Genomic DNA, 12,672 nt, shown 5'->3' with positions numbered 1-12,672 from the left:
ATTAGAGTGTTTCTGTTGCTTTACACATACTGCAATGGATCCCAGTATCTTATCACCACCCTTTCAGTTGTCTATTTCTTTCTTATTCTTTAAGGTCTTATTCTGTATTTTTTCAAGGAAGCCTTCCTTGAACTCTGTGTCCCTAATCCTTACAGAATTATGTGTCCTTTCTTTGTACTTCCATGGTACTCCATTGATATCTGTTACTGTACTTACCACATGTTTTCATTGCCGATGTGATTCTCTTTGAAGATTTTGAATTCCTTGATGTCAGCAACTGCCTTATATACCTTTGTAAACATAAGACTAGGATTATAATTGGTCCTGAGTAAATATTTGATTGGTGCATGCATGATGAATACATTACAGTTTAGGCAAGCAGAGGTGACTAGCGTATGCCGGAGAGAAGGATCATCCAGGTGCAAAAGTGCAGAAGAGTAAAAAGGACTTAGTTTAGGAATTCAGAATAAACTGAAGCACAGGGTGTGAGATTGGGAGTTTCAAGAAATGAACATAGACTGGTAGGGCCCGTAGTGGAAGGTTTTCTTACACCTTGTTAGGGAATTTCGTTTTCATCCTGAAGGTAGTGGAGAGCCACTAAAGAATCTTAAGCTGAGGACTGACAGGCAGATTTATAGTAATTAGTCCAAGATGCCTATGTTTTTGACATTTTTAACATCCCTGAAATTACAGTGCATATTACAATTGATGGTGTCTTATAGTTCTAATAGGAAATACTTCTTTCTAATGGTACTTAAAATAATGGGGCATATTACAGTTCATGGCATTAAATTTAAAGATACATAGCATATGTTAGGTCATTCTGGCACAGTGTAGCAATGCCATAGTATAAGGTAAAACTGCAAGAAGAGAGACTCAAGATAAACTCAGCATAATCCAGAAGAGGAATTTGGTGGTGAAGTTGCATCCATTTAGTTGTTTTGGTATTAAGTACTTTCTATGTGCTAGGCAGAGTGCTCAAGTTATTTCAACCCTAATTCAAGAGTTATTAAAGTCATATGCCAGGGGAAAAAAAGACAAAAAAACAAAAATACCTTGACTCTTATCTCACACCATAAACAAAAATTAAATCAAAATGGATCATAGACCTCAATGTGAGGGCTAAAACTTATATAAGAAAGATCTTAGTGACCTTGAGTTTGACAAACATTTCATAAGTAGCACACAAACAAGCACAGACTATAAGAGAAAAATCAATTAATTGAATTTCATCAAAATTTAAGAATCTTGTTCTTTCAAAAACTGTTGTGAAAATAAAAGGGCAAGCTACAGAATAAGAGAAAATATTTGCCAGACATGTATTTGTCAGAGGACTTTTATGTAGAATATTTGAAGAACTTGTATGCCTCAGTTATTAAGAAGAAAGCCCGTTCTTAAAGTGGGCAAAATGTTTGAGCAATTGAAGTTGATATGCCATTTGAGGCATTGGTAAAAAGATTGGTAAAAATGCCTGTAATTGGTTGCCGGGCACAGTGGCTCACGCCACTGAGAGTCTGAGGCAGGTGGATTGCTTGAACCTAAGTTAGAGACCACACTGGGCAATGTGGCAAAACTCTGTCTCTGCAAAAAAAAAATACAAAAATTAGCCAGACATGGTGGCATGCACCTGTAGTCACAGCTGCTCTTGAGGCTGAGGTAGACAGATGGATTGCGCTCTTGGAGGCTGTGGCAGCACTGAGCCATGATTGTGCCATGACACTCCAGCCTGGGCAACAGAGCGAGACCCTGTCTCAAAAAAAAAAAGACTAGGAAAGAAGAATAAACTAAATCCAAAGCCTAGCGGAGGGAAGGAAATAAAGATTAGAGCAAAATAAATGAAGTAGGGAATAGAAAAACAATAGAATCAATGAAACCAAAACTCAATGAGGTAACACTTAATACCCTCTTGAGTTTTTTTAACCTGAAAATAACAAGTGTTGGCAAGAATATGGTGACATTGGAACCCTCGTACATTGCTAGTGAAATTGTAAAATGGTGCAGCCACTGTGTTTGGCAGTCCCTCAAAGAGTTGAACATACAACAACCGTGGCTGAGCAGTTCCACTCCTAGGTATATACTCAAAATAATTGAAAACAGGTGTTCATATGAAAATTTTTACTCAAATGTTTATGGCAGCACTATTCCCATTATCCAAAAGGGGAAGGTGGAAACAATCCAGATGATCATCAACAGATGAAAAACAAAATATATCTATACAATGGAATATTTTTCAGTCATAAAAAAGAATGAAATATATGTGCTACAACATGGTGAACCTTGAAAACATTGTACTATATAAAAGAAGCCAAACAAGGTATGGCTTCTTTAGAGGGTGGGGTGTGGGGAGGGAGTGACCGCTTAATGGAGTGAGACCTAGTCTCGCTCTTTGGCCCACGCTGGAGTGCAGTGGCGCGATCTTCGCTTACTGCAAGCGCCGCCTCCCGGGTTCGCGCCATTCTCTTGCCTCAGCCTCCCGAGTAACTAGACCTACAGGTGCCCGCCACCATGCCTGGCTAATTTTTTGTATTTTTAGTAGAGATGGGGTTTCACTGTGTTAGCCTGGATGATCTCAATCTCCTGACTTCGTGATCCACCCGCCTGGGCCTCCCAAAGTGCTGGGATTATAGGCTGAGCCACTGCGCCTGGCCAGTGGATATGTGGTTTCTATTTGGGGTGATGAAAATATTCTGCAACTTGGTAGTGGTGATGGTTGCACAACATTGTGAATATATTAATTGTCACTGAATTGTACATTTGTAAATGGTTAAAATGATAAATTTTAGGACTGTTTTATCACAGTTTTTTAAAAGCTACTGATAAACCAATAAGTAACTTGTTTGACATATTAGAACTAAATCTAATGACCAGTGATATTTGCATAATTTGGGGGTTAATATAACTTATATGTAAAAAAAAATTTCTTAAGAGGTTTCAAAAATAAATGCAGCAGGTCTTCTTCTTCCTGTCTTCTAATTCATTCAATCTAATGTAGGACTTAGGAATCTATATTAAGGAAGCATGTTAGGTGATTATGATACAAATGACCTCCAATATCTTACTCTTGACAAAAATGCAGTGTTATACCACCATGTGTAGAACTTCCTAAGGTACCAGATATTACTTGTGTGCACATGAGAAAACTGAGTCCAAAAATTAAAAAATAAAAATGTTCTCTATTCCCAAATCTTTACTTGACTCTTAGTATAGACAGGACTGTTTTATCTTGTGATGTTGTGTCTTCTGACCACACCAATATACCATTCACACATTTATTCTACTCCTTGTACTGTGTAAGTTAACAGGTTAACTTTATATACTTATGCTTTATTTATATGGAGTAACAGTCTAGAATTTAATATTTATGGTTTCTAGGATTTAAAATTTATGATTTTAAGAAACTGTTTTTGAAGATTGGTGTCATAGGATTTATGGTTTACTTGAGGCACGCATTTGAATCGTGTTATAAGGCTGCTGTGTGTGGTAAAGCAAACCATTTAGCTAAGAGAACCAGCCCAACTGTGTTTTAGTAAATTAGTATAGCTTTCCTATAGGTCTGTTTTGATGGGATTAAGTCTTGAGACAGTATCATGTGCTGCATACCAGGGGGGCACTCTGCTCAAAAGTTATAAACAATAATGTACTTAATTTTTTTCCACCATCCCCTCCTTCCAAATGGACTTAATTTTAAAACTTAGATCTTTGAGGAATATATTCAGATTTGATATAATTTTTTTTCCTTAATTATCTTTAGGCCAACCAAGCCCTCGAGTAGCTATTCCCATGTCCTGTATAACCAATGGAAGTGGTGCAAACAGAAAACCAAGTCATACCAGCGCTGTCTCAATTGCAGGAAAAGAAACTCTTTCATCTGCTGCTAAAAGGTACCCATTTGTGAAGGGGGGAAAAACTAACATTGCAAAATTGTCTGAATGTGGTAGAGGTCTACCTTTAGAAAAAATATGAAATAGAGCTATTTGAATTCAAATGAACATGTCCTTTGAATTCTTAAACTGTGAAAGTAGAGACATTTAGCCTGTGCTCACTCAGCTTGCACTCATCATACCTGTCAAGTTGTTTGAGGAAGCTTTCCATTCTCACTAAAGAAAGAAAGCAGTTTCATTTCCTGGTTTTGTTTTGTTTCTTTTTAACAAGTATTTGTTGATAAGCATCACTATATTTAAAGAAATTGTATAAGTGAATTTTCCATAGCAAGTGATATATTTGATACAGCATTTTTAAAGGGAAAACAGAATATTTGATATATCTATGTCAGTGGGACGTCAAATGCTGTTATAACTTTTATTTTTTAACCATAACTATAAAGCTTATTTCAAAAATATAGTACTATCTGGGGTATGTGTGTGTGTGTGTTAGGGGATGGTGGGCAGGAGGGCTGTGGAATTACAGCAGTATAAGTTTCAGTGGATTACAGATTTGCATTCTTTATGTTCTTTTCATCAGTTAATTAATTTACTCCAGTAAAAGTGCTCACAGGATTTTCCCCCTTTTGTAATTTCTAGCAAATTATTTGATGTAGAGTTTGGGGAGACCATAGGTGATCAGCTACAAAATCTTACAACCAGTTTCTTCAAAGAATGAGTGAAGAAAATCTTGAGTAATAAGATCATGTGTTAACAGTGTACTGATGGAAAATGCTTACCTCAATAAACTAATGCCAGTGACCGAATTATTCATCGGTGAGGATTCATAGATACTTAACCAAACAGTTAACTACAAGAATGTTGAAGAAATGCCAAGATCTTCAGCCCTTTTAAAAATTCCTTCTAGAACTCAGTCTTTGACATCGTTATTACAGAATCTAGTCTTTCCCCTACAAAGGATGCTAAAATTTATTACCTGTACTCCACTTTGAGTGGAAAAGGAGAAACCGTAAGAAAATGTTAGTACAATTTTAAATAAATTTCCATGTTGTATCCAGTAATGGTTCAGATTCAGCCCATTTTCTTACGTAGCTATTGTACTGTTGGTGTGTAGTGGTCAGTATTATGAACATTAGTGATTCAACAGTCTAAGGCTAGCTGAGTTTGTTAGTTTATGATCCAGGGTCCCTATATTTTGCTTTTAAATAAGCCAGAAGGAAAGTGGCTCTTTTAGGTTTTACTGGGCCCACATAAAACTAGCGGCCTCTGTATTCTTGTTGAAGAACAGCAAGAAAGAAGTAACTTCTGTTTTTTGTTTTTGTTTTTGAGAGAGTTGGACATACTGGAACTCAGTTTTTAAAGTTAATCTGATATTCTTGAAGTGTAATTGTATTTCTTAATTTTTATTTTTTTATTTTTTTTATTTTATATACATATGTTTTTTGAGATGGAGTTTCACTCTTGTTGCCCAGGCTGGAGTGCAATGGCGCAATCTTGGCTCACCACAACGTGCGTCTCCCGTCTTCAAGCAATTCTCCTGCCTCAGCACTGGGAGTAGCTGGGGTTACAGGCATGCACCACCACACCCAGCTAATTTTGTATTTTTAGTAGAGACAGGGTTTTTCCATGTTGGTCAGGCTGGTCTCAAACTCCCAACCTCAGGTGATCCACCTGTCTTAACCTCCCAAAGTGCTGGGACTACAGGTGTGAGCCACTGCGCCCGGCCAAAATTGTATTTCTTAGCACCCACTTTAAAAAACAATTGATCACAAAGTAGGTAGTCAAGGGCCAGTCTGAAGTCAGAAGTTATCAGAAGTGTATCAGGTTAAGAAATGTCACTTGACATTAAAATATACTATAACATTTTAAACTATTATGTGATAAATTGTATATACTATGTACATTTATTTAAAATGTTCTTGAACAAACTTTCTTGTTGATTATGTACCTTACAATCGAATTACAAAACGTCCTTTGATTAAGACAGACATTCGGGGCTGGGCACAGTGGCTCACGCCTGTAATCGCAGCACTTCAGGAGGCCGCGGCAGTCAAATCAGCTGAGGTCAGGAGTTTGAGATCAGTCTGGCCAACATGGTGTAACCCCGTCTCTACTAAAAATGTAAAAATTAGCTGGGTGTGGTGGTGGGTGCCTGTAATCTCAGCTGCTGGGGAAGCTGAGGTGGAAGAATTGCTTGAACCTTGGAGGTGGAGGTTACAGTGAGCCGAGATCATACCACTGCACTCCAGCCTGGATGACAGAGCAAGACTTCATCTCAAAAAAAAAAAAAAGGAAAGGAAAGAAAAGAAATAGGCATTTAGTAGTTTCCTACCCTTTCATCACTGAAATTCAAGTCTTGATTCCATCAGCTTTGTAATATTGTCAAGAGTGTTTTCAGTATAAGTACACTTATCCAGTCTGGTTAGGAATAGCAGGTGGTTGGTTTATTAACCAAGAGTCAAAGTACAGAATCCAAAGAATTTATACATAAATATCTGAAATATTTTAACATAAGATATATTCACCTGTATTCATTCATGAGTTTTTAAATGAAAGACCAAATCTACCCTCTAAGTATGTATGTCTGATCAAATTGTTGTTGACTGTCTTTCATAAAATATACCCATAAATAACTTTCTAAAATTTTTAGTTTCAGTTCTCAGAAATGAAATGAGTAAGAAATTTAAAACTCTGGCAGAAGAGTATGTTAGAACCCATTTCTCTTTCTATGATTTTCTTTTTTTTAGACGGAGTCTCGCTCTGTCACCCAGGCTGGAGTGCAGTGGCGTGATCTCAGCTCACTGCAAGCCCTGCCTCCTGGGTTCACGCCATTCTCCTGCCTCAGCCTCCCAAGTAGTTGGGACTACAGGTGCCAACCACCACACCGGGCTAATTTTTTGTATTTTTTATTAGAGATGGGGTTTCACTTTGTTAGCCAGGATGGTCTCGATCTCCTGACCTCATAATCCGCCCGCCTCAGCCTCCTAAAGTGCTGGGATTGCAGGCATGAGCCACCGTGTCCGGCCAATTTTTTTTTTTTTTTTTAAAGAGACAGGGTCTCACTATGTTGCCCAGGCTTGTCTTGAACTCCTGGGCTCAAGTGATCCTCCCGTCTTGGCCTTCCAAAGTCCTGGGATTACAGGTGTGAGCCACCGCACCCAGGCTCTGTGATTTGTTTGTTTGTTTTTTGAGACAGTCTCACGCTGTCATCTAAGCTGGAGTATAATGGTGCAATCTCCGCTCACTGCAACCTCCGCCTCCCCGACTCAAGCGATTCTTCTGCCGAGTAGCTGGGATTACAGGCACATACCACTGCACCAAGCTAATTTTTGTATTTTTAGTAGAGACGGAGTTTCACCATGTTGCCTGGGCTGGTCTTGAACTCCTGACCTCAGGTGATCCACTCGCCTCCCAGAGTGCTGGGATTGCAGGCGTGAGTCACTGCGCCCAGCCGCTTCTGTGATTTTTTAAATCATGTCACTCACACTAAATTTAACAGCAATTTTTTTTAGTAACTCATTTTTTTGTAGTCTTTCCAGAGCATTAAACTTAGTTTTCATAGAAATTGCTATTCTCTTTGTATTTAATTAACTTACATAATTAAAATAACCAACATAAACAGATTTGGGAAAAAACTTAAACTCTTGGTAGGTTTAAAACTCAACTGAAGGGAGTAGAAGTATACAGAAAAAAAACAGGAATTGGAGAATAATCTTTTAAACGTGAATATTTAGTGTTCCTTTGGCATCAGTCATTATGCTTTACACAGATAATCCTCTGATTTGGGTAACTTGAGGTCAGTTAAGAGACCTTCATTTGTCCCCCAAAATCTGCCAAGATGGCAAAATGTATTAGAGACCATTTCTGTCTAAAGGGGCAATCTTCATGGGATGCATCACCTTAGAATTTTTATAAACTCTTCACTGAAGATGTTAATAGCTTCTGGAATTTTCAAAGAAATATTGTCCTTCTTGAATGAAAACAGTGCAAATTGTATTAGCTGTATGACTTAGGGTTTTGAATTATATAATAATCACTTTTCTATCATTTGATTTTTTTTTATTTGTTTAAATGTGTATTGTTCCATGTTATACTTTATTTTACAGTGGTACAGAAAAAAAGAAAGAAAAACCACAAGGACAGAGAGAAAAAAAAGAGGAATCTCATTCTAATGATCAAAGTCCACAAATTCGAGCATCACCTTCTCCCCAGCCCTCTTCACAACCTCTCCAAATACACAGACAAACTCCAGAAAGCAAGAATGCTACTCCCACCAAAAGGTTTTAACTGTCCCCAAGTACAGAGCTAGGGAATGGTTGTAATGATACCTAAATTCTGTGACTTGGGAAAAAGTTAGCTATCCAAGGATTCTGAGAGAAAAGGCTGGTGGCTTTATTTTTCCCTTCTTCATTGCTTATAATTTATACTTTATAGCACATTGGGGAATAAAGAATTAAGGTCACAACTTCTCAGTTAAAACTGGAAAAAAAAAACTGAGTTATGAACAATATGATGAAAGGAAGGCAGGAATAACCTAGTCTAAAACCAAACAATATTCTCCCAACCAAATTTTTGAATACTTTTTATACTTGTATGTAACTATGCATAAATTTATAGCCATGGATAGAAAATGGCCATATGTAATTGTCCTCACTGTATTTTGGCATCATTACAACCTTCAACCTGCAAGGGCCCATCTCAAGTGGCTCTCCATGGTGGCTGCATCTCAGTTTCAGTTTTGGGTCTTGGGAGGATAAGTTCTTGCTTGAGTAGAGAAATGAATCCATTTCACCTGGTCTTTTCTATGCTAAAGGCTTGCTTGAGAGCTTCTCTCTGTGTCCGTAATAATATTTTAAAGTTATGAGAAGGGGAAGAGGGAGGAACATTCTAACAGTGTGTGTGAGCCTAAATTGAGAATCTAAACCTGCATGCTGGGAGTTCAGTGCTACAGCTGCCTCCTAATCAAATATTGAGACCAATCTAATTAAATTTGCCTGTCTAGAAATGCTTATTCAAGCCTTGTGATTAGGAATAGACATATTTTATCATCGTACTTCTGCTTGGAAATCTTAGGAAACTATTAAACCATTTCCAGAACTGGCTAGAATTTTAATAAAATAAATGACAACCATTCCTAAAAGATTTATATTTTTATTTGATCAATTTAATATTTTGCCTCAGATCGCTAATGGAAATTGGGAAAATCAAAATACCCTTCGCTTGATTGATGCATGTTTACCACTTACAAAATGCTTTGTCTGTGTGTCTCATGCAGATTCTTACCCAATCTAAATGGTTTGTAATTTTTCTGCCTGGTCTCCTGTGGAGTTTTTCTTGGATATAGCTTATTAATGCTACATGACTTTGGATTGTGTGTGGTTTAAGGTGGCTTCTTATAATCGGTCTCTTTAAGGTTCTGATTTCACTTGGTGTCTTCTTTGTCCCAGCATCTTTTTTTCAGCTTCTTGAGGTCTCCTGGAAATGTGCTTGCCCTCCTAAATTGCTCTTTGGATATACTGTTGCAAGAAGTATTGGAGACTGGATGAGTTTGAGGATAGTTAGCAATGCAATGAAAAAATCATTTGTAAAGAAACAAATTTCACTTATAAGTATAGGGAATCAGGATTGCCAATAACCACATTCTTATGTAAAGTCTTGTTTATTTCTGATCATTGGTAAAATTGTCCCTAAAGATATAAACAAGAGTTTATTCCTTGTTATATTTAGAAATTGTCATTTGTACCGTATGTAATGTAATTACTTGAGGACATAATTGCACAAAAAATGAAAATGGCAGCCTCATAAAATTCAATGGCTATGAAAAAATACAGGTTTTCTGTACCTACAGATTTTGAGAAACCTTAGCGATATAAGGAAATAATTTTTTTCTGTTAACAGAAGTGTTTTTTTTTTAAAAAAATCAGGTAATTTTGTTCTAGTGAATCTTCTGAGTGATACAGAAAATTATAATACAGGTTTGGGAGTTGCCTTGTTTAACTCCTTTACTCATCCAGGCAGTCTTTCAACTAATCCTTCTCTTTTCTGGATTAGCTTTAAGGAAATGTTAATTGCTGCTTTTGTGTTCTGTTTAAATTGTCAGTTACGTGTCTTTGACACTCAGAATTTTTCTCTAAGAAATTAATGTTCCTTCTAGCATAAAACGACCATCACCAGCTGAAAAGTCACACAATTCATGGGAAAATGCAGATGATAGCCGTAATAAATTGTCGAAAATACCTTCAACACCCAAATTAATACCAAAAGTTACCAAAAATACAGACAAGTAAGTATTGCACTTTCTTCATTATATGTAAAAAGTAATAATTATTTGGCTATTATGTTTGCATGTGTAGTTATGTATGTCTGGTTTAAATCTTTTTTTTTTTATTTTTGAGACGGAGTCTTGCTCTGTCACCAGGCTGGAGTGCAGTGGCACCATCTTAGCTCACTGCAACTTCTGCTTCCCGGGTTCAAGCAATTCTCCTGCCTCGGCCTGCCGAGTAGCTGGGACTACAGGCACATACCACCATGCCCAGCTAATTTTTGTATTTTTCAGTAGAGACAGGGTTTCACCGTGTTGGCCAGGATGGTCTTGATCTCTTGACCTCATGATCTGCCTGCCTCCGCCTCCCAAAGTGCTGGGATTATGGTGTGAGCCACTGCGCCCGGCCTTGGTTTGAATCTTTTTAAAAACTCTGTATTATAATTCTTACTTCTCTTACGGAGTCTCACTCCGTCGCCAGGCTGGAGTGCAGTGGCACAATCTTGGCTCACTGCAACTTCCATCTCCTGGGTGCAAGCGATTCTCCTGCCTTAGCCTCCCGAGTAGCTGGGACTATAGGTGCGCACTATCATACCCCGCTAATTTTTGTATTGTCAGTAGAGATGGGGTTTCACCATGTTAACCAGGATGGTCTCGATCTCTCAACCTCGTGATCTGCCTGCCTCGGCCCCCCAAAGTGCTGGGATTACAGGCGTGAGCCACCGTACCCAACCCCGTGTATATTTTCTTTCAAGTCTTCTACAAAAAGTTGTATCTACCTTTTAATGCTCCCAACTCAAATAATATGTCTTTTTTTTTTTTTTTGAAACAGTGTCTCACTCAGTCACTCAGGCTGGAGTGCCATGGCACTATCACTGTTACATCTTACTGCAGCTTTCACCTTCCTGGGTTCAGGTGATTCTCCTACCTCAGCTTCCTGGGTAGTTGGGACTACAGGCACGTGCCACCATGCCCAGCTAATATTTTTGTATTTTTTGTAAAGACAGGGTTTTGCCATGTTGCCCAGGCTGGTCTTGAACTCCTGGACTCAAAGAGTTCACCTGCTTCAGCCTCCCAAAGTGCTAGGATTACAGGCGTGAGCCACTGTGCCCAGCCAAATAATAAATCTTAATAATCATATAACATTTGAGTATTTTTCATAAGTTATTTTTATGCTTTCACTGTTTAGATGCTCTTGTGGGATACTCATTGTTTTATAAAATAGTGTATATTAGTAGTTCATTAGTGAGAAACTTTAAAAAATGCTGATTTCTTACTTTCGCTTCTAGAGATTTGTCTAGGTTATAGCCTAAGCATTGACACTTTTACAGTTTCCTGAGGTGATTCTAATGGTCAGCCATATAAAATTATAAAATAAATGTGTTTCTTAAATTTCTTTTCTAGGCATAAAGATGTCATCATCAACCAAGGTAAATTAAAAATCCTTTAAAAATTTTTATTTTGCCTTTCTTAGTTTAATTTTTGCTAATTGAAAAGAATATTTACTTATTTTCATCCAGTGCACTTTATTAGTTCATAGTAATCAAAGTGCGTTACTATAGTTATTTAGGAAAATACCCAGTTTTTGTTGTAAGATAATGTCATTTTTGTCTCAACCAGCAAAAATGTCAACTCGCGAAAAAAACAGCCAAGGTAAGAATAAGCTATGCAGTTGGTTGCCTTCTAAGTGAATTTTTTTCCTGGGTCTCTTATTTGGCTTTTCATTATTTATGCTGCCTGACTTTCCTCCTAACAAAGGAAATATGGTGATTTCAACTAGGTGAATCCAGCTACATTTTACTTTTTTTTTTTTTTTTTGACACCGAGTCTTGTTCTGTTGCCCATGCTGGAGTAAAGTGGCACAATCGCGTCTTATTGCAACCTCCATCTCCTGAGGTCAAGCGATTCTTGTGCCTCCTGAGTAGCTGGGGACTAGAGGCACCACCACACCCAGCTAATTTTTTGTGTTTTTTTGTTTGTTTTGTATTTTTAGTAGAGATGGGGTTTTACCATGTTGGCCAGGCTGATCTCGAACTCCTGGCCTCAAACAGTCCTTCCTCCTCAACCTCCCAAAATGCTGGGATTATAGATGTGAGCCACCACATTTGGCTCAGCTACATTTTTAAAAATCCATCTTATTTCTAAGAAGTCTGAAGATTCAAGGTGAACAGCAAAAATACAGTATTACAAAAAGGGATAAAATACTAGAGGGAGTTTTCTCCCTTAAAAAAAAGTTTTACCTAGAAAAGCCATTTAAAAGATTGATAAATTTTAACTCAGTTTCCTGTCTTGACAACTTCATTGCAAATAATCACTCATTTCTTGATGCTAAGACTGAAAATATAACGAGTCTAGCGAATCCATTTCCTCTTAAGTTTTTCTTTTGTATTGTTTGTAACTTTTGGCTACTTGCTGTTGTTGGCTTGTTCGGACCAAAAAAAGGAAGCAGACTTTGGCAAATGCGTATTTAATTTAATTGCAGTGTAGGTAAGTTTTATAAATCAGTTTTACATTCTCTTTAGATTGCCT

The 12,672-nt window shown here is 37.5% G+C and overlaps 1 protein-coding gene across 2 annotated transcripts in view; it reads left to right on the top strand.

The window, feature by feature from the left end:
* The window catches only part of EML4 (echinoderm microtubule associated protein like 4), a 170,621-nt gene that overhangs the window by 91,950 nt on the left and 65,999 nt on the right, over positions 1-12,672 (top strand). The window contains exons 3-6 of one of the 2 annotated variants that reach the window (XM_011935921.1): positions 3,752-3,881; positions 7,988-8,161; positions 10,036-10,164; positions 11,548-11,573. In XM_011935921.1, the coding sequence (XP_011791311.1) occupies positions 3,752-3,881; positions 7,988-8,161; positions 10,036-10,164; positions 11,548-11,573 (459 nt within the window). The remainder of the gene's footprint in view (positions 1-3,751; positions 3,882-7,987; positions 8,162-10,035; positions 10,165-11,547; positions 11,574-12,672) is intronic. The other variant, XM_011935923.1, reaches the window with a different exon arrangement.

Source organism: Colobus angolensis, unplaced genomic scaffold (genome assembly GCF_000951035.1).
Source record: "Colobus angolensis palliatus isolate OR3802 unplaced genomic scaffold, Cang.pa_1.0 Scaffold15, whole genome shotgun sequence".
Taxonomy (NCBI): domain Eukaryota; kingdom Metazoa; phylum Chordata; class Mammalia; order Primates; family Cercopithecidae; genus Colobus; species Colobus angolensis.
This window is presented reverse-complemented; position numbering and strand designations above follow the sequence as displayed.